General features: G+C 37.4%; 1 protein-coding gene and 1 long non-coding RNA gene across 2 annotated transcripts; both read right to left on the bottom strand.

The window, feature by feature from the left end:
- Nucleotides 1-2,820: 2,820 nt before the first annotated feature.
- Nucleotides 2,821-7,139, bottom strand: LOC138403800 (uncharacterized). The gene is made up of 2 exons (XR_011237961.1): nucleotides 5,216-7,139; nucleotides 2,821-5,059 (listed from the first exon to the last, which is right to left on the bottom strand). It is a non-coding gene; the product is annotated as an uncharacterized lncRNA (long non-coding RNA).
- Nucleotides 7,140-7,159: 20 nt separating this feature from the next.
- On the bottom strand, nucleotides 7,160-15,882 carry LOC117992361 (cyclin-J-like). The gene is made up of 6 exons (XM_034980040.2): nucleotides 15,461-15,882; nucleotides 14,134-14,244; nucleotides 12,228-12,399; nucleotides 11,411-11,692; nucleotides 10,074-10,230; nucleotides 7,160-7,993 (listed from the first exon to the last, which is right to left on the bottom strand). Exons 1-6 carry the CDS (start codon nucleotides 15,569-15,571, stop codon nucleotides 7,462-7,464), a joined length of 1,365 nt encoding a protein of 454 aa, XP_034835931.1. The 5' UTR covers nucleotides 15,572-15,882; the 3' UTR covers nucleotides 7,160-7,461.
- Between the last annotated feature and the right edge of the window lie 3,139 nt (nucleotides 15,883-19,021).

Here is a 19,021-nt window from a genome sequence, read left to right as displayed (position 1 = left end):
TAAGTATGAAAAGTGCAGGGTTGTCAAGGTTTTGTCACCTTTGGTTTACGAACTAGTTAGAGTAGCTGACAACCACCCAATAGGCACTTGGCATATTAAGGATATTAAGAAGTAGATATTCGCCATTACTTAGTTTGGTCTAAACTGTTTGAATATTTAAGTTATCAATATTCAATTAGGAATTTGTATGAGTGTAGTGATGTTCTGAGTTAACAGTTACATTACCATGGTTCAGTTGAGGAGGAATGTAGTGGATGTATGTAGGGATGAATATGTGATGATTGGAATGCTTGTGGTAGACCAACCGGTTGAGAAAGTAAAAATGCAAATATCGTACTTTGGGGATAACGAAAAGGGGGGGTTTTGTGTTTTGTTTTCGTTTTCCTTCTAGATAATGGATCATTTCTGTTATTTTTCCGATTCTGTTCCGAGATCTATTTTCTAGGAGAGTTATTTCGTTTTTTTTCTCATATTCCGATTTTGATTCGGTTTTATTTTTCCGAATGGGATAGAGAACGGTTGCCATATCAGATGGACCCGTTCACAACCAGATTTTTCGTATTTGTTGAGTAACAAATATTACGATGGTAGTTTAAAAGAGTGAACCACCGTAGGCCTAGACGCATTCTATCAGTCAGCTGAAGAATGATGCCAAGATGTTTCCACTCAAGTGTCTTAGACACCATGAAGTTTTTTTGTATATATTCTTTTTAGAAGTTAGGGTTGTGTAGTTAAGTATAATGTATAAAACCTTACACTGTTTTCAGTATATTTATTTTGTTAGACAATTTTCCTTGTTAGTAGTAGATGTGCGTTCACGCGTAACTTCTGTGTTTTTTTTGTTTGTTTGTTTCAGGCAAATTGTTAGTAGTTGTTGGATGACGCTGAGGGCAGCGTGGTTCAACCTGTTGAACCTTTTCGTAGGAGGGGAAGTATTGTGACGTTGTAAATTTTGAACTACTAACTAGCGTTTCGCTTTTAATTAAAATCTATTTTGTTCAAAGTATGTTGGTGCCACCTAGCATCAAGGTGCAGAACTACGCGTGGGTCGATGTTCAGAGTTCATTCGAGCCACAATAGATGGCGTTTGCTTCGTTGTCAATTGTCGTAAAAATAAAACAAAATAATTAAATAAAACCATAATATCATTTGTTTATTGTTAAGTCATTAACAAAACGGTTCTTATAATATATCCTTAGGTTCCGCAAATATTCAAAAATGAATTGGCTTCATGATCAAACTAAATGAGAGCGGCCACACTCGGGTTGCGTCTGGCAACACCGATTGGTGAGATTTAGAATTTTTCTGGAGTCAACATGTGAAGACGAATTTTTTCGTTCCAGGAAAATCTCACTCCTTTTCGCCCATGGCTTCGCCTGGGAAAATACAATAGTTATAAATTTAGTCATCCTAACGTATTTCAATGTTTCATCAATTATGGTGAGTGAAAAATCAAGTAATGTGGATTCGACAAAATGGCGGTTTGGTTAGAGAAAATCCTAATTTCATGATTTTCCCTTTCAGTTCCAGTTATTTTACCTTCCCAAATAAATGAGGATAATGGGTTGTGGGTGGACTCCTGAAAACCATTGGTGGCCAGGAGTTCAATAGGTGAGTTGTGTTTGATCGGGAAAATTCCACGTGTCGAAATTTTCACACAGCACAAATTATAATCTTGTTTTTCTTTGTTACAGGGTTTCCGTTTTCCGTCAGGGTTTTCCGTTTACGTTTCCGTTTGCGTTTCCGTTTGCGTTTCCGTTTGCGTTTCCGTTTTTAGTTTTCGGTTTTCCGTTTTTTTTTTGCTTTCGTTTTCCGTATTTATTTCTTTTGCACATTCACGTTGGCAACTTAATTTCTATGGATAAGACTTGGTGAAAATCTTTGTAAGGAAACATTTCGGTTGTGAAGAATCAAGTTAAATCGAGTTTTGGGAGCTTGGCCGATGCCGTCCAGCTACCTTGCAGTCTTCGCACCTACAAGTAAGCAAATGTTTGTATCCTGGAACAGTTTAGTGAACCTTCTTAGTGTATGTGTACAGTAAGAACCCTGTCTTTACTACTGAGCTTTTATTTTGAAACAATTTATGAATTTTACTGTGTCATTGTCTACTCCATGCCAATGGCATCTTAAATTTAAAACATAGATTTTATGTACTATCTACCTAAGGCATTCTAATGTATCTAAATTAAGTCTTGGCATTAAGCTAGAATAACTAAGCATTATTAGCCATCACTATGTATCAAGCGACCCCGGTAAAAGTTACATTAAAAACAATTTTGCCTAACATCTAGCAAATTTCATTTATAACACCTCATATACATTACAAGGGAGTCGACGGCTAGCTTCTATTCTTTACTAGGTAGATAGATCAAGTAAGTAAAATTATTTTTTTTTTTTTCCTCTAATCTTTGTAAGGTGGTAGATTATTCCGTATCCGGGTATATTTCTATTCCGCCCAATTTACCACCCTTACAAGATCTAAATAAATTGTTATCCCTTTCATAATGCTCCGTGCGGAAAAGGATAGCACTAGATTTAGACCTTGAGTTTGATTAAGAGATTGTGTGCAACAGAATTAAGTCACTGACGGCTCAAAAACAATACTTAATTTAATTTTTGAATTTTTTTAAACTTTACATTGTATACTGGACGCGCAAAACTTTTTTTTCGAACTCAATGAACAATTTTGATAATTTTATTATCTTCTTACATAATATTAAATGTACTAAAAATCGGTATGCACGCCCAGCCTTACATTCTTAACGCACATTCTCTAAACGTTCAGTCTTTACTGTTTTTTACGCAAATCTGCATTTCCGGGGATTCTATGACTTTGACAGTAAGCGACCGTTGCGCAACAATCGAGACCTGTCACTTTATTACAAATACGTTTTTGTTGTTATTTGTTATGGTTTTTAACTTATTAAAATGTTTATTTTCATACTTTCAAGGTTCGCAGTAAAACCTATTTTTTAGTTTGTTTATTTGTTTTAAACTATTTATTGCACATAAAAAAATAGAATGTATGTATGTATGTATGTATATACTTTATTGCACCACAGAAACACAAATGACAGGTTACAAAAAGAAATCTTAATAAGTAGGTACAAAAAGGCGGTCTTATCGCTAAATAGCGATCTCTTCCAGACAACCTTAACGCTAGGGAAAAAACGAACAAATGGACAATGGGAGGTGGTGTAAAATAAACCTAAATACCAATAGCTAAATAAACTAAACCATATAATAAGAATATAAAATACATATTGTTAATACACTAATACATACAAATAAAGTATAATAGACATACATAAGACTACATAGATATATATACACATATAGATTTAAATAATAAACTATGCCGTTACTGATGATAGCAAAGAGATAGGTAATGATCTTTGACGTCAATTTTAAATTAGTTAAGGGATTCAGCACGATGGATTTGCGAGGGAAGCTCGTTCCATAAACAGATAGCAGTGACCGTGAAGGAATTCTTAAAGTATTTTGTCCGATGTGTAGGTGGCGCTAGAATGTACCTTCATAGGAATGTAATTTTTTTGTTATACTGGATGAACTAATAATTTTAGTTCATTTTCACATAAATATTTGTACTTAACTTATTCTGAATTATAATATTGATATTGGTTTTTATTAAATTATTTGATTCAGCCTTGGTTTGAGATATTGAGTCCTTGCTGTGAATGAAAATGACAGGTCGCAAGTATTAGGCGACGGATTAAAAGTCAAAAAGTTATAGAAAAAACCCCCTGTATTGTATTTTATATAAAATAGCTTACATTATAATTTATTTACGGCAGTATTATTTCGATTATAGTATACAATCTCTTCAGTTAATAAGTTTATTCGAAACGCATAGATATATTATTAAAGGAAAAATTTGAGAACGCCGTTTACATTATGACGGATCGATTTTAATAAATATAGCCCAACAAATATCATCGTCAGCATATTGTATGCATTAATTTTTAACGTTTTAATAATTATTGACAGTGTGGCTAATTCTGTTCTAAGTTAATTCAAGAACTAAACTAAAACGAGAGATCTAAATGTATTGCTATCTCTTTCATAATATTCCCTGTGGAAAAGGATAGTACTAGATTTCGATGTCAATTTAGTGATTGTGTACATCAGACATAGTAGAATTAATAATATTGATAGAATTTGATTTCGCATGTTGCTCGCACAATCAGACGAACTATTAATAGAGTGCAATAGTTTTCTAAAAAATCGATCCGTTTACATGAAAACTGTCTACAAGGCTTCTGACGATGACGAACAGATACCCAAAACTATTTTTATATGATTCAAGCTAGGCGATACTGAGTAACCCACATATAGGATCGCATCATTTTCTAGCTTAGCTCATCTTAGCTTTAGTGGAAAAGGGCTTAAAGAGCTTAGTTATGAAAACAAAGCAAGCCTATTTAGAAGCAAATAGCTAAAAATTGGTGTTCATTCCTCAACGTCAGACGAGTCGAATCCATAACTTTTTTTTTCCAGTTTAATAATTCAGCTATTATGAAAGCATGACGACTTTCAATTCGAGTATAAAATTTCAAGATTCTGAATTCGATTTTGACAAATTGGATTTTTATACCCATTTTGACATATGGCAACTAAAGTTGCTACTAGGTCGCGATCTGTCAACTCATTCCATACAAAACAGTCATTTTGACAAATCCGATAGCACAACTCTTTCTATCAAACCGCTTGTATGTAGAATGTCAAATTATGTAGATTGTAGATAAGTACCTTTTAAGACATTTTAAGTTCCCCAATTCCGCCAAATGGAATAAAAAATTAAGTTTACCACTTTAAGAAGAAATATTTTATTTATTTATTCAGATACGGGTTAGTCCTTGGCTGCAATCTCACCTGGTGGTAAGTGATGATGCAGTCTAAGATGGAAGCGAGCTAGCCTGTAAGGAGTATGGCAGTTTTTTTTTTATTAAACCCACGCCCCTTTGGTTTCTACACAGCTTCGTACCGGAACGCTGAATCGCTTGGCGGCACGGCTATGCCGGTAATATAAGTTAGATAACTGAATAATAACTGCAGTGGCGTGCAGCTCATATAAGCATAAACGCACTGCTTACCCTCATTGTAATAAGTCAATGCTTATTTTTCATTATAACCTGCCGTAAAATAAGGTTCATACCTAAATGCATACCCTGGCTTGAACTCCTGTGCACGCCACTGAATTAATAAGAGTTCCTTTATTTTAAGTATTTTATTCTGGTCACACTATTTGCTGTCAAAAGTTGTGAATTCGACCTAATTTGTTTCTATCTATCACTACAATATAATATATATAATATGTATATACATAGGTACATACGTCATACAAAACGTTTACCTTTTATAAGTCTTTTAATAAATATCAATAGGCAAAGCCTGATTATACTCCATTCAATATGCTAGATTTTATTTGACAGATTAATTTAGTGACCTATGAGTCAAATAACCTATTGATAGTTGATGATAATAATTTAATAAAATAGGAAAATACTAAAATTATAATGTTTCGAATATATTATAATTGAAGTGCTTTCCTTATTTTATATTGGTTAGAATTGGATTTCTGTGTTGATTCCTATTAATTTTCCAGGGCTTGATAAATGATATCATTATTTTACGTGATATATAACGCAAAAAGTATCACTTTTTTTAAGTAATGTAAATGTAAAGTATGACATTATTCTTGACAATTGTGTATAAAACTTACTGTCAAAAACAGTCAAAAAGAAAATAAGATGAAGATGAACAGAGTACAGTAATAATAACTACAATGAAATATAGTATAAATAGTAACTAGTATAATATTTGTCATAAGTAAGTATTATGCTTGATACTCGCGACAATTCAGCAAAAACATTTCGATTAATTATTTTTCCAAAAGTTTGCTTTATTAAATTTCATTTGATGAAATGATTAAAAATTTAATTTTTAATCATTTATTTAGAGCTGAATTATCACGATTTTTAACTAACAATAAATAATCGCTAATTAAACTAAACATTGTTTAAATTCGAAGTTAGGAATATTACATAATACATTATTTTAATGCAATATTACTAAAACCAAAAGTCCACCCTCTGAACCATCCCCTTGAGATGACATTGTAATCGTCAAACGCATTTTAACTGTCAAATTTGACTTACAAGAACTGTCAAATTTGGCATCACTAAATGCGTCTTGTATTACGATGTCAAATGTAAAATAAAATGGTAAAAAAGTATATTTGAAAAATGCTTAGAAAGAAGAAAGAAGAATGAAATATAAACAAAATAAATGTGGACTTTCGGCATTTGTAACCATTGGTGGATGGCAGCCGTTTTTAAAATAAAACATTTAATAAATCTAAATATGACATTTAGAAATCTTCTAAAAAGCCAGCTCTATTAAGAAAAAAAAAGAAGAAAATAAGCCTACACGCACAGACTTGCAGCAAAGTTACAAACGAAAAACGCTTCTTTCGTTTGTACTGAAAGAAACTGGTTGCTATTTTCTGAACGTGTTTCATTTTTTGACGGCACATTTTTCGTCTATCTTTTTTCTTAAGTCTGTGAAAAAAAGTTCCGAAATTCGGCAGCTAATCCGAAGTCATTTATAATGTGAATCTTAATAAGTCACGTCACTATAAAAAAAATTGGGTTTGATCCAGTCTGATACACTCTAGTCCTGTTTTATCTGGTCCGAACCGGTTCAGTCCGGTCCAGTACACTCCAGTCAGTCAGTCAATCAATACGAAATAATCACATAAAATTTATTGACATTTCATAGTTTTAATAACATTCATAAGAGAGGACTTATTATTATTCTATTTTTGTACCTATTTGTAATTTTTGCCTCGTTCATGTTATTTAATTCCGTTTTCATGTTTGAGTTTATTGCAAAACAAAATTTTACTCCCCAGCCCAAACGTTTGAAAAAAAAACCAGCCAAGTGCGAGTCAGGCTCGCGCACCGTGGGTTCCGTACTCGAGTATTGTTTTCGACATTTTTAAATCAAAAAATAAAAAATCTGTTTTAGAATGTACAGGTAAAGCCCTTACTTAACCCACTTGGTATAATTATTGAAAATTGAAAATACTAATTATTTGTTAATTAACACATTTTGATTTTTTTCAGAAATACAGAAATTAATGTACCTTTAGAAGGAGATAACAGATCTGTAGAGCATTGTCTATGTTGTTGAGACCGACAAATCGTCATATAGGCATGAGGGACAGAGACAACGCTCTACAAAGCCGAAATGTCATTCTAATGGCCGATGTACATTACATTTTGCCGCGTACTGTACCCTCTAGGTTTTTTGACAGACATACAGACAGACAACGAATCGATCCTATAAAGGTTCCGTTTTTCCTTTTGAGGTACGGAACCCTAAAACAGTTCGTCATCCAAAAAACCACAGCCACAGACTAGACAAACCCATAAACAATCATAGAACCACCTGAGACAGGTGTGAGGTTAACCTGTATCTTTTCCTATCCAACTCTACGGTGCTATCCAATCCACGTTTCACTGCAACACTGGTAGACGGTTGGATCGAATCATAACCGGATTCCAACAGTCGACTTGACCTACAGAACCTGTAATCAGCCGGATGGTTCACTCTTTGACTCATATCGACGGGTATCCGATACAAATTTGCATTCAAATACTCTTGATTTGGTATGTTAGGTAGATTTGTATCGGTGACATCTAGAAATGCAGACGATATATCTTGTTGTATATATGTGGAGTTCCTATGTTGTTCCACACATGTGGTCGGCATGTCTGTCCGTCTATTGTCTATCGGGTGTTGTCTATATGTGTCTATGATGCTTTTATGGGATGATGTAGAACTAGAGGGTGATATTTGATGGTTGGGGGAGGTACAGGGTGTTACGTTGGGTGAGGTTTTCGCGCTGCTGTAACCTTGATCGGTTTCTAGATCCGGGTTTTCACGGGTTTTCAGTATTTGCATCATCCTGTAAGTGAAAACGTACATGGTTAAATATATATTTTTTGGTTTTTCTGGGTTTTTATGGTTGTTTGTGTGTATTCAGGTTCGCTTCGTGATATAAACACTGTGAGAGGATGTCAACCAAATGGGATATCAACTCTCTGTTCTTATAGGCCTTTTTATTCATCATTAAGGATTTTTTATTTTTTTTAATTAAGAATACTAGTTGATGCCCGCGACTTCGTCCGCGTGGATTTACGTTTATCAACATCCCGCGGGAACTCTTTGATTTTCCGGGATAAAAGTAGGCTATGTGTTAATCCAGGGTATAATCTATCTCCATTCTAAATTTCATCCAAATCCGTTTAGCCGTTTTTGCGTGATTGAATAACAAACATCCAAACATCCACACTATCACATTTATAATATTCAGTAGGATTAGTCATGCTAATCATGACTAATATTCCCCTTTCCCCTCCAACTAAGCGTAAAGCTTGTGCTAGGAGTAGGTATGACAATAGTGCAAAGGGTGGGCGACCTTTCGGAATTCAGTCCGCTCCTCAACCATTGAGTTATTGAGGCTCAAGGATGATAAATTTTTTTTTTTTTAAATTCAGATACAAGCCCTTGACTGCAATCTCAGCTGGTGGTAAGTGATCATGCAGTCTAAGATGGAAGGGGGCTAACCTGGAAGGGGTATGGCAGTTTTTATTAAACCCACCCCCCTTTGGTTTCTGCAATCGTACCGGAACGCTAAATCACTTGCACATTTAGAAATCATAAAATTCCAGTCCCCTGCCGGGAATCGAGCCCGGGACCTCCCACTAATAAGCCAACAGCCATCACCACTGTGCCAGGGAGGTCGTAATCAATTAAAGGCTTGATGCGGTGCAAGATCGTGGCGTGTGGATGTCCCTACATGAGACCTATAGTAGGCGACACAGGTTGAGATGGCAATCGGAGGGAACGCCCCGCACACCCGCACAGCCCCCGCGCTAATGCGGTGCGGGCGAGCGCATTTTACGTGTGGGTGTCTCAACCTGTCGTGAAATATTATCCAGCAGTGGACGTCTATCGGTTGATAATGATGACGATGAATAAATAAAAAAAAAAAAAAAGCAGTGATCTCCATGATAGGCAAACTAGAAACAAAAATAAGCTAGCTACTCCTGCGCTCCGCCTCTGGAAGGTGCGAAAGTCATTTGTGGGAATGAGTGTAATATCTAAATATATATAAAAGGAAAAGGTGACTGACTGACTGACTGACTGAATGACTGACTGACTGACTGACTGATCTATCAACGCACAGCTTAAACTACTGGACGGATCGGGCTGAAATTTGGCATGCAGATAGCTATTATGACGTAGGCATCCGCTAAGAAAGGATTTTTGAAAATTCAACTCCTAAGGGGGTGAAATAGGGTTTTGAAATTTTGTAGTCCACGCGGACGAAGTCGCGAGCATAAGCTAGTTTTATAATAAAATTCCACAAGCAATTTTAGACTTGCCTTTACACAAGTTTAAAAAATGTGTTAAAAGTATGCTCCTAAAAAAAGCATATTATACAGTTGCAGACTATGTAAACGATAAAAAAGCTTGGATTTGACTCGCTCCAGCAATGCACGGGGCTGCCATGGCTTGTATAGTACGGTATAATAACATTGTAAATTGAAAAATTAAAAAGAGCAACCGCCGAGTTTCTTGCTGGTTCTTCTCGGTAGGAACGGCATTCCGAACCAGTGGTAAATTAAAACTACCTGACTATTCATAAGCACTTTTAAAAAGTTTACATGAATAAAAAAACATTCTATTCTATTCTAAATATAAGAATAAAATAGAATATGCTAGCTTATGCTCGCGACTTCGTACGCGTGGACCACACAAATTTCAAACCCCTATTTCACCCCCTTAGGGGTTGAATTTTCAAAAATCCTTTCTTAGCGGATGCCTAACGTCATAATAGCTATCCGCATGCCAAATTTCAGCCCGATCCGTCCAGTAGTTTGAGCTGTGCGTTGATAGATCAGTCAGTCAGTCAGTCAGTCAGTCAGTCAGTCAGTCAGTCACCTTTCCCTTTTATATATTTAGATAAAGATAATAGTTACCTCTGTAACAGCCGTGCTATAGGTGCCACAGTGGTCCGGTCTCTGCCCGCTATAGCGGCGAGCCACGCGGGCCACGCGCTCAGCCCCAGCTCGGCGCGCGCGCACGCCACGCACGCACAGCCCACGTCAACGCACTCCACTACCTTCAGACGCACATCTGCGACCAAAGAGAAAGGAGTCAGTGTTTATTATTTACTAGCTTATTCCCACGACTTCGTCCGCGTGGACTACACAAATTTCGAACCCCTATTTCACCCCCTCTCACTTGCAATCAATCGTGACAAAACAAAGTTTATGATAGTCGATAGGAAAACTAATAACCGACCTGAGATAACTCAAATCAATAACTGTGAGGTGGTTCCTAACTACATCTACCTTGGTTCCACTATCACTAATAACGGGAATTGTGAGATCGAAATCAAAAGACGCTGTGCCGTGACTAGAGCAGCCGTCGAGAAGTTATCGAAGATCTGGAGAGACAAAAGAATTACAAAAAGTACCAAAGTTCGCCTAATGAAATGTCTTGTCTTTCCGATCTTTCTATACGCGGCTGAGACGTGGACCCTCTGACAAACCGACCGGCGGAAGATTGACGCTCTGGAAATGTGGTGCTGGAGACGCCACTTAAGAATAAAATGGACCGCACATCGTACAAACGTCTCCATCCTCAAAGAACTAAAAATAAATCAGAGGCTTTCGTCACTTGTACAATTGCGAATCCTCAAGTTCTTTGGGCACATTACAAGGAAGAGTGGTACCATCGAACACCTCGTGGTACAAGGTCGAGTGGCACACGTCCGCGTGGGCGTTCCCCAACTAGGTGGACGGACTTAATGCGCTCTGCAACAAGCACACCTGTCTCCGTGTGTGCACATAATGCCACCAATAGAAGTCGCTGGAGGGAGATCGCACGAGCAGCAGTGAACAATTCATAGCCACGACCACTCTGTCAAGAGTGAACGATTGAGAAGAAGAAGAATTTCACCCCCTAAGGGGTTGAATTTTTAAAAATCCTTTCTTAGCGGATGCCTGCTTCATAATAGCTATAGCATAGGAGGGGAAAATTGGTGCCAGAAGACTGTTCCTTAAAAAGATTACACTTACCAGTGAAATTAACTAATCCTGGTTATCTTTTGTTGCAAATGTTGAGAGTTGGCTTTGCTTCTTTTTTTTTGTAGTTATTCCTATTAAGCCTTCCGTTAAGTTCTTCAAGCGCGACCTTTTTAAACAGTAGCAATTCAAACGTTACTTCCGTCTGTATTTAAAATGGCCGCCAAACAGAACAGCTGTTTTAAGACCGTCATTTTTGATGACGGGGTTTTAAAATACAAACTTACCAGATAATGTCAGATCCAAATACGCTTCCAACAGTTTAGCCCCGTCCCGTTTAAATCTCCTCACGAACTTGGGGTGCCGCGTGGTGAGGTCACAGTCGGCCACCACGTACTGGGCCAGCAGGGACGCGAAGGTCACGGGCGTGGGGGACAGCAGCCTCCAGCGCACGTGCTGGCCCACCATCCACTCCAGTTGTCTGAACGTCTTGCCGCACAGTTGGACCCCACTCACTTTGGATAGGGTTTTTAGGGTGGGTGCTTTGCTGAAGTTCTCTTCACTTTTGGCTGTGAAAGGAAATATTACAGTAAACTAGCTAATGCTTGCGACTTCGCGTGGACTACATAAATTTCAAACCCCTATTTTACCCCCTTCTTCTTCTTCTTTCTTCTTTGGGGCTATACAGGTCCTTGCTATCCCTGAATCACTGCGACCGTCTCCGATCTATTGTGTTTGCCTCCACTTCACTAATTTTACCCCCTTAGGCGTAGAATTTTTAAAAATCCTTTCTTAGCGGATGTCTATGTTATAACAGCTATCTGCATGCCAATGTTTAGCCCCATCTCTCCAGTAGTTTGAGCTGTGGGTTGATAGATCAGTCAGTCACCCTTTCCGTTTATATATTTTTTATTTATTTATTCAGATACAAGTTATAAATTATAATCATACATTTCGCTTGCAGCAATCACCCTACGTCATAATAGCTGCATGCCAAATTTCAGCCTTATCCCTCCAGTAGTTTGAGCTGTGCATTGATAGATCAGTCAGTCAGTCAGTCACCTTTTCCGTTTATATATTTAGATATTATTATGGATAACTTACCAGCCAAGCTCAAACAAGCCAAGGCAACATGAGTCAGTCTATCAGCTCTCAGTCTGTGGGCGTCCATAAAGAGATCCAACATGGCCACCGCTGAATGCAGTGTTGCCAGCGTGAGGCTCAGCTTCTTTGTGACATCTCGGAGCTGCTGGACCAGGGCACCACGGAACTCCAACTGTAAGGAAATAGATTTAAGTCTAGAGGTAGATATTTTCCAGGTAGATCGATAGATATTTTCATTTAGGTAAATGCTCCGAGACACCCACGAAAAGTGGAGTACCCTAGTGACCCAGTGGTACCCACGAGACGGGAACAGAACCAAAGGTCGGCAGCAAAGACGACGACGAGCTGAAACTAACAGCAGAAAAAGAACAGCATCTGCGGTTCCTCTGGTGCTGCAAATGTTCATGGGCGGCGGTAATTGCTCGTTTGCTCGCTATCTCTATTAAAAAAAAAGCTGGTCCATTCTTCAGAAAGGTGGCACAGGACCGGAAGCACTGGCGAGAGTTGGAGAAGGCCTTTGCCGCAATCCACTCAGAGCTAAGAGACTTGATATGATGCAAACAACTGTAATAATTATAACTTAAAAATTATACACTGAAATAAAGGCTATTTTTACTTATTTTATTTTATTATAGGATCTCTTTGTTGTCTGTCTGTCTGTCAAGAAACCTACAGGGTACTTCCCGTTGACTTAGAATCATGAAATTTGGCGGGTAGGGGTTACATTACACAAAAAAAATTGTGATCATGAACAAATATTGCTATTTTCGACTTTCAAAGTAAGATTGCTATATCAAGTGGGGTATCATATGAAAGCGTTTCGCCTGTAGATTCTAAAACAGATTTTTATGAATCATACTTTTTGATTTATTGTGCCAAATGTCGAAAAAATGCGACTACTACGGAACCCTCGAAAACCACGCTAATAAGGTCGCGGGCATCAGCTACTTTTTCATGAAAAGAAAAAAAATAGATCACCACCACATCGCTGGATCACTACAGAGCACAGATCTCCTCTCAGAATGAGAATGGTTTGGCCATAGTCTACCATGCAGGTCAAGTGCAAATTGCCCACTTAACACAACTTTGACAACATTATGGAGAACTCTCACTCCTCACAATATTTTCATTGTTAAAGCAAGTGATATAATTATGTTGTTGCTTAAAACGCACATAACTCCAACCTATAAAATAAAAGTTTACTTGATGGTAGGTATTCTTTGTTTCCAATTACTAATATCAATAAACTGTTGTGAAACAAATGATAAACCTTGCATCATAATAACATAATAGAAATGTTACATCATATGAAATGTTATTGTTGTTGATGTCTTTCTCTAAACTTTTCGGCATCTTTTTCTTTTTAATATTGCTAAAAAAGGATGGAAAATTAATCTTAAATTGAAGACTCTAAATTATACAGTACTAGTTTAGAGGGACGAAATTATGTTAAGTTTGTCTGTCCATTTCTTATTACATCAATAAAAATAAAATTTTTATTTTGCAAAATTGTGGGTAAATAACAGATAGTATTACAATATTTAGTCCCGAACACAACCTACTGCCGCAGACAGTGTGCAACATTATAATGCAGCTACATCTAATTAATTTAAATTACATTAAAAAGAATTACAAAATTTAGTCAAATTAAAAAAAAAAAACTTAAAATCACAGTTTTTTAAAGTCAGAAATATTACCTAAATTTTTTGAAAATTCACTAAATTGTCTAAGAATTCATTTACAGATAATAATTTTTCTTGTTTAAAATGTCAAAAATAATTAGAAAATTTAGTTGTCATCAGAATCAGTACCAATGATTCTTTCCTAGTATCGGTTTTTCATTTCATCAAGTTTCAAATCACAACAGTACGACTAAAGAAGTAAAACTTCAAAAACAATTACATACTTGTGGTGATTGGAGATGTATGTTTGGCTTGTCAGCATCCTGCTCCAGTAGGGTCTTCCAAATGTCCTCGCGGTACTCACAGTGATACTCCTCTTCAGGGTCAGTAAATGACTGTAACAATGTTTAATTAAGTTATTTTGAGGAAGGTCAACCGCCAAATCCAACTCGGTCGGGCAGCGTTCAGGACACTTCGAGATGTCTTCTTGTCCAAAATTCCTCAGTGCTTGAAGACCAAAGTCTTCAAACAGTGCATGTTGCCAGTGATGACATATGGATCCGAGACATGTTCGCTAACTATGGGCCTCATAAGGAAGCTCAGAGTCACTCAGCGCGCGATGGAGAGAGCTATGCTTGGAGTTCTCTACGTGATCAAATCAGAAATTCCTCATTTCTGATTTGATCACGTAGAGAAACTCTAGGTCTGTAGGAGAACTAGAGTAACCGACATAGCTCAACGGGTTGCGAAGCTGAAGTGGCAACGGGCAGGGCACATAGTTTGTACAAGCCAACAACCGATAGACATTGGGGTATCAAGGTGCTGGAATGGCGACCTCGCACTTGAAGACCCCCCACTAGATGGAGAGACGACATCAGACGAGTCGCAGGGAGCAGCTAGATCCAGGCGGCGCAAGGCCGTAGGGAGTGGAAGTCCTTACAAGAGACCTATGTCCAGCAGTGGACGTCTATTGGTTGATGATGATGATGAAGTTATTTGATGCAATCACTTTTGACAACATTCCTGGCACAGTGGTCTTAAACAGGCAAGTGCATGGTTTGATTCCCGGCAGAGGCTGTTTGGGAATATATAGTTAATAAATTGGCTTAGCTCTGCCCCCCGATTGTGTAAGAATAACCATTTCATGGCTATCGCAATTGTCAAGTAATACTGCCCTTTGATTGGTTGATTTGCTGTTTACATTTTTTCACTGCTAATCAAAGGGCAGAATTTCTTGAGGATTGTGATAGCCATGAAATGGTTATTCTTACACAATTCGGGGCTCTGGAGGGAAGTTTCAGGATTGTCTGTTATAACATGGTGGAACCTATCTAATTATAAACATAATATCCAACCTAGGACCTTTTGCTTTTTTTACTCCTTGCTTTGAATTTCCACAGTGCACAAGTGACATGAAGACAAAAGAACATTGTTTATTAGCACTTATAAAACACAATAAACTTCCAAGGTCAAAAATTCTCAATATGGGAATAAAATAATATTATATTGAACATTCTATGAACTTTATAACAACATGGAGAGGTTACATACTCATTGAAACAGATGGAAATTACTTTTGTTATCCAAATTGGTTCGACATTACAAACTTACGTTGTTTTCTAACTTGGTGTCGGTAACATCTTGTTTTGGTGGTGCAACTTCAGCAGCCGCATTGTTTCTCACACTGGACAGGTTAAGTTTAGCCATATTCAACGACTCCATGTCTTAAATTAAATGCAGTCACGAACAAAAACACAAAATAAACTATTTTCCAAGACACGTAGACTTCCACAATATGACAGGAACTCGAAGAACACGTGGAATCGAATGTCAAATAACACGCTAATTATTATCACAGCCCGATGAAAAACAATCTTCACGCACTCTCGACGCGATTCTCATCATGTTTTGCTTCTAATTTACACGGCAGTTTCACCATTGAAGCAAATTCTACGATTATTCATGATGCAATTTTCGAGACATGCTTGACATTGCGGTTACAAAAATTCATGCATTCCACTCAGCGACCAAAAATGAAATGACATATGACATCAAATGACATTTGACGCTGGTTCCCTGGGAACGGGGACGGGCGCTAATGTGGGACGCAACTTGCGTTGACACATTGGCCCCGTGTCATATCAGGAAGACAGCATCAAGACCGGGAGCCGCAGCAGAAACAGCTGAAAACGGCAAGCGGCGCAAGTATGCCTCTCTTATAGAGAGTTACATTTTTGTGCCGTTTGCCGTGGAGACCCTGGGGCCATGGAGTCTTAGTGCTAAAAATTTTTACGAGACATTTCACCGCGATTAATAGCCTCAACTGGTGACAGAAGGGCTGGCTCATTTTTTGCGCAGCGGATCAGCCTGGCTGTCCAGCGCGGAAATGCAGCCAGTATTCTTGGCACCATTCCACGCGGTCATGATTTATATAGTAATTAGATAAGGCTAGCCTTAAGTTTTATTGTATTAAAAAAAAAAAAAAAAAAAAATAATGACATTTCCAGTATATAGGTATATATGTTGCTGTGAATGACATTTTTATTTTCTTTGACAACGAGGAAGAATGAATTGAATTGAATTGACAAATGAAAGTGACAAGGAAGGACAAGAAATATTTCGAAAATGGCGCATTGAATAATCGAAAACTTGTACCAAAATATTTTATTAAGTATAAATTTTTTTTTCAACAGTGATTTTATGTATTTTATATGTTTATTTAATCGCATTACTTTTATTAAAAAAAAAAAAAAAAAGATTCCGACGAATTGAGAACCTCCTCCTTTTTTTTAAAGTCGGTTAAAAATAAAATAGGAGCTATTTTTCATTTTTCCAAAGATTTTGAAAGTTGAAATGTCAGGTTTTATTTAAGTTTTACCAAGTTAAATGCACGTTCCGCAATTTAAGGAAAAATTAGCTACAAAAACATATTTTTCAATATTCAAAAATAGTAGTTGCCGGTTGTTGAAACTTGTTGCGGAAACATGTTGTTCAAACTCGTTGCCGAAACTAGGCAAGAGTTGTTTATAATACCTATATATATATTATATACCTACTACTATTATTTCACATTATTTGAGCTAGCTCTATTTGAGACAGTGAAGAACATGAACAAATGGGAGAAATGTTTTCGAAAACGGCAATACCAGAAACCATACATCACCACCAAGAAGGACCATGCCATTTATGGGCATTTCGTAAAATAACGCAGTGCTATCAACATAATAACAACAAATTGTCATTAGGGCTTACCGATATCGATTTTTGGTATCGAGTGTACATATTTTTAGGGACTTAAGGATAACATCATAATTTTATATGACATTTTGGACGTAACTAATTTATCTAAACACAAACCAAACATAAACCAAACAAACACCAAACAAATTATAACCCAAACGTAACAGAAAGCGCTAGACATATTTTTGATTTTTTAAATAATAATTGAGTTAAAGTTCTATGAAAATTAAACCCACATCTCATGACAAGGATAAAATTGTCTACAAAACGGGGATAAACTTCTCCACACCCCTGCAGTTGCCGTGCTTTGATAGGCGAACGAGTGGTTGATCACTAATTGTCAGTAAATATAATGCTTCGGGGTTTAAAATTTTTGTCTCCTGCCCATACTAGGGGTGCTGGTGAATCTTAGTTTATGATTATGAGTCTCCATTCTCCTTGCTCTACCATCAATGGCATCTAGAGCCACTAGTTGGTACTTAGCTAAGCTATTATAGAGGTAATTGCAGTACCTACCTATAGTACACGACACGTTGAAAAGACAATCGGGGAGGGAACACCCTGCACACCTACACAGCCTAGTGCGGGCAAGCGTGGGTGACGTGACCCCACCTCATTCCCAGATTGCCATCTCGACCTGTTGCGGCGCAGACTATACCTAGTTACTGCATGCATGGCTTGACGCTAGGTAATCGGTTGGTGTGGACAGAGGCGGATTTGCAGTCTTGGCCGCCCTAGGCCCCAGGCCAGAGCCGCCCCTTTCCCAGCTCTCATCATATAAAGACTAACTTATGCTCGCGACTTCATCCGCGTGGACCACACGAATTTCAAACCCCTATTTCACCCCCTTAGGGGTTAAATTTTCAAAAATCCTTTCTTAGCGGATGCCAAAATTTTTCACGGTTTTGGAACCAGATAAATCAGCGCCACCTCTTAGATAGAACTAATGAACGACTCGTTTGATGCCAGACGTCACTGAGGTTGCATTGGTGCTAAAGCACCACTGAGTCAGTGCCATTTTGTTTGTTCAAAAGCCCTGTCCATACGAAGTAATATCAAGTCAATCTCAATGTATGTATACATACATATGCATGTGGCTTTCGGTTAAAAATAAAAATATTATGTAAGTATTTCATGATTTTTGAAAATTTTACTTCCAAGGGGGTTAAATAAGGGGTGTAAGTTTGTATGAATGTCCGTTGTTTTTCAAGTTATTTCCATGAGAATTGGTAAGTATGTAGGTAGGTAAATGAAAAAATACGTGTTTTAGGATTTTTGAAAATTCCACCCCCATGCTTTTTTTTACTATCGTAAAGTGCTGAGAACAATACTTTACTATCATTACAATCTAGCCTATGAGAGAGGCTAATAAGTAATATTATATTATAAACGTACTTACTATACCTAAGAATCGGTCTATTGCGTCTTTATTGGTAGACACTTTGTTCTTGTGTTCTTTAAATTGCACTAGCACTATGCTTTCACTTTGTTCGTGTGTTCTTTGAATTGCACTAGCACTATATTTTCACCCCCACGCTGATATTCTAAATCCCACCCGAGTGAAGCCCGGGCAGATCATTATAGTGTGTTACAAAACTCGTCTGCACGTAAAGGACACTGCTAAGGGATTGGTCAACTTAGTTTGGATACGCGAGAGTGAAGACTCGAGTGACTACCAGATGGTATCCAGATGGCAGAACATCGTTTAAAACCCAAAACTAAGATTGTCATTAGGGTACCCGGACCAATAGATGAAAATTCGGAAATTCGGAAATCAACTTAATAGTCGTATATTTTTCAAATCACATAATATTATGTACTGAATAATTAATATTTTTTCTTAATGATTTTTCAACTCCCCAATGAATAAAATTTTAAAGTCACTAGTAACTAATAAAATAGGAGGCACTGGATGTCCTCTACTGGTAACTG

Source organism: Maniola hyperantus, chromosome 21 (genome assembly GCF_902806685.2).
Source record: "Maniola hyperantus chromosome 21, iAphHyp1.2, whole genome shotgun sequence".
Taxonomy (NCBI): domain Eukaryota; kingdom Metazoa; phylum Arthropoda; class Insecta; order Lepidoptera; family Nymphalidae; genus Maniola; species Maniola hyperantus.
This window is presented reverse-complemented; position numbering and strand designations above follow the sequence as displayed.

Bases quoted from the DNA above. Each gene is read 5' to 3' on its own strand.
- LOC117992361 (XM_034980040.2), bottom strand. From the start codon at position 15,571: ATGGAGTCGTTGAATATGGCTAAACTTAACCTGTCCAGTGTGAGAAAC. The intron at 12,400-14,133 runs GTATGTAATTGT...ATTTCCTTACAG, and splicing joins TACATCTCCAATCACCACAA to TTGGAGTTCCGTGGTGCCCT. The intron at 10,231-11,410 runs GTAAGTTTGTAT...CTTTGGTCGCAG, and splicing joins TTTGGATCTGACATTATCTG to ATGTGCGTCTGAAGGTAGTG.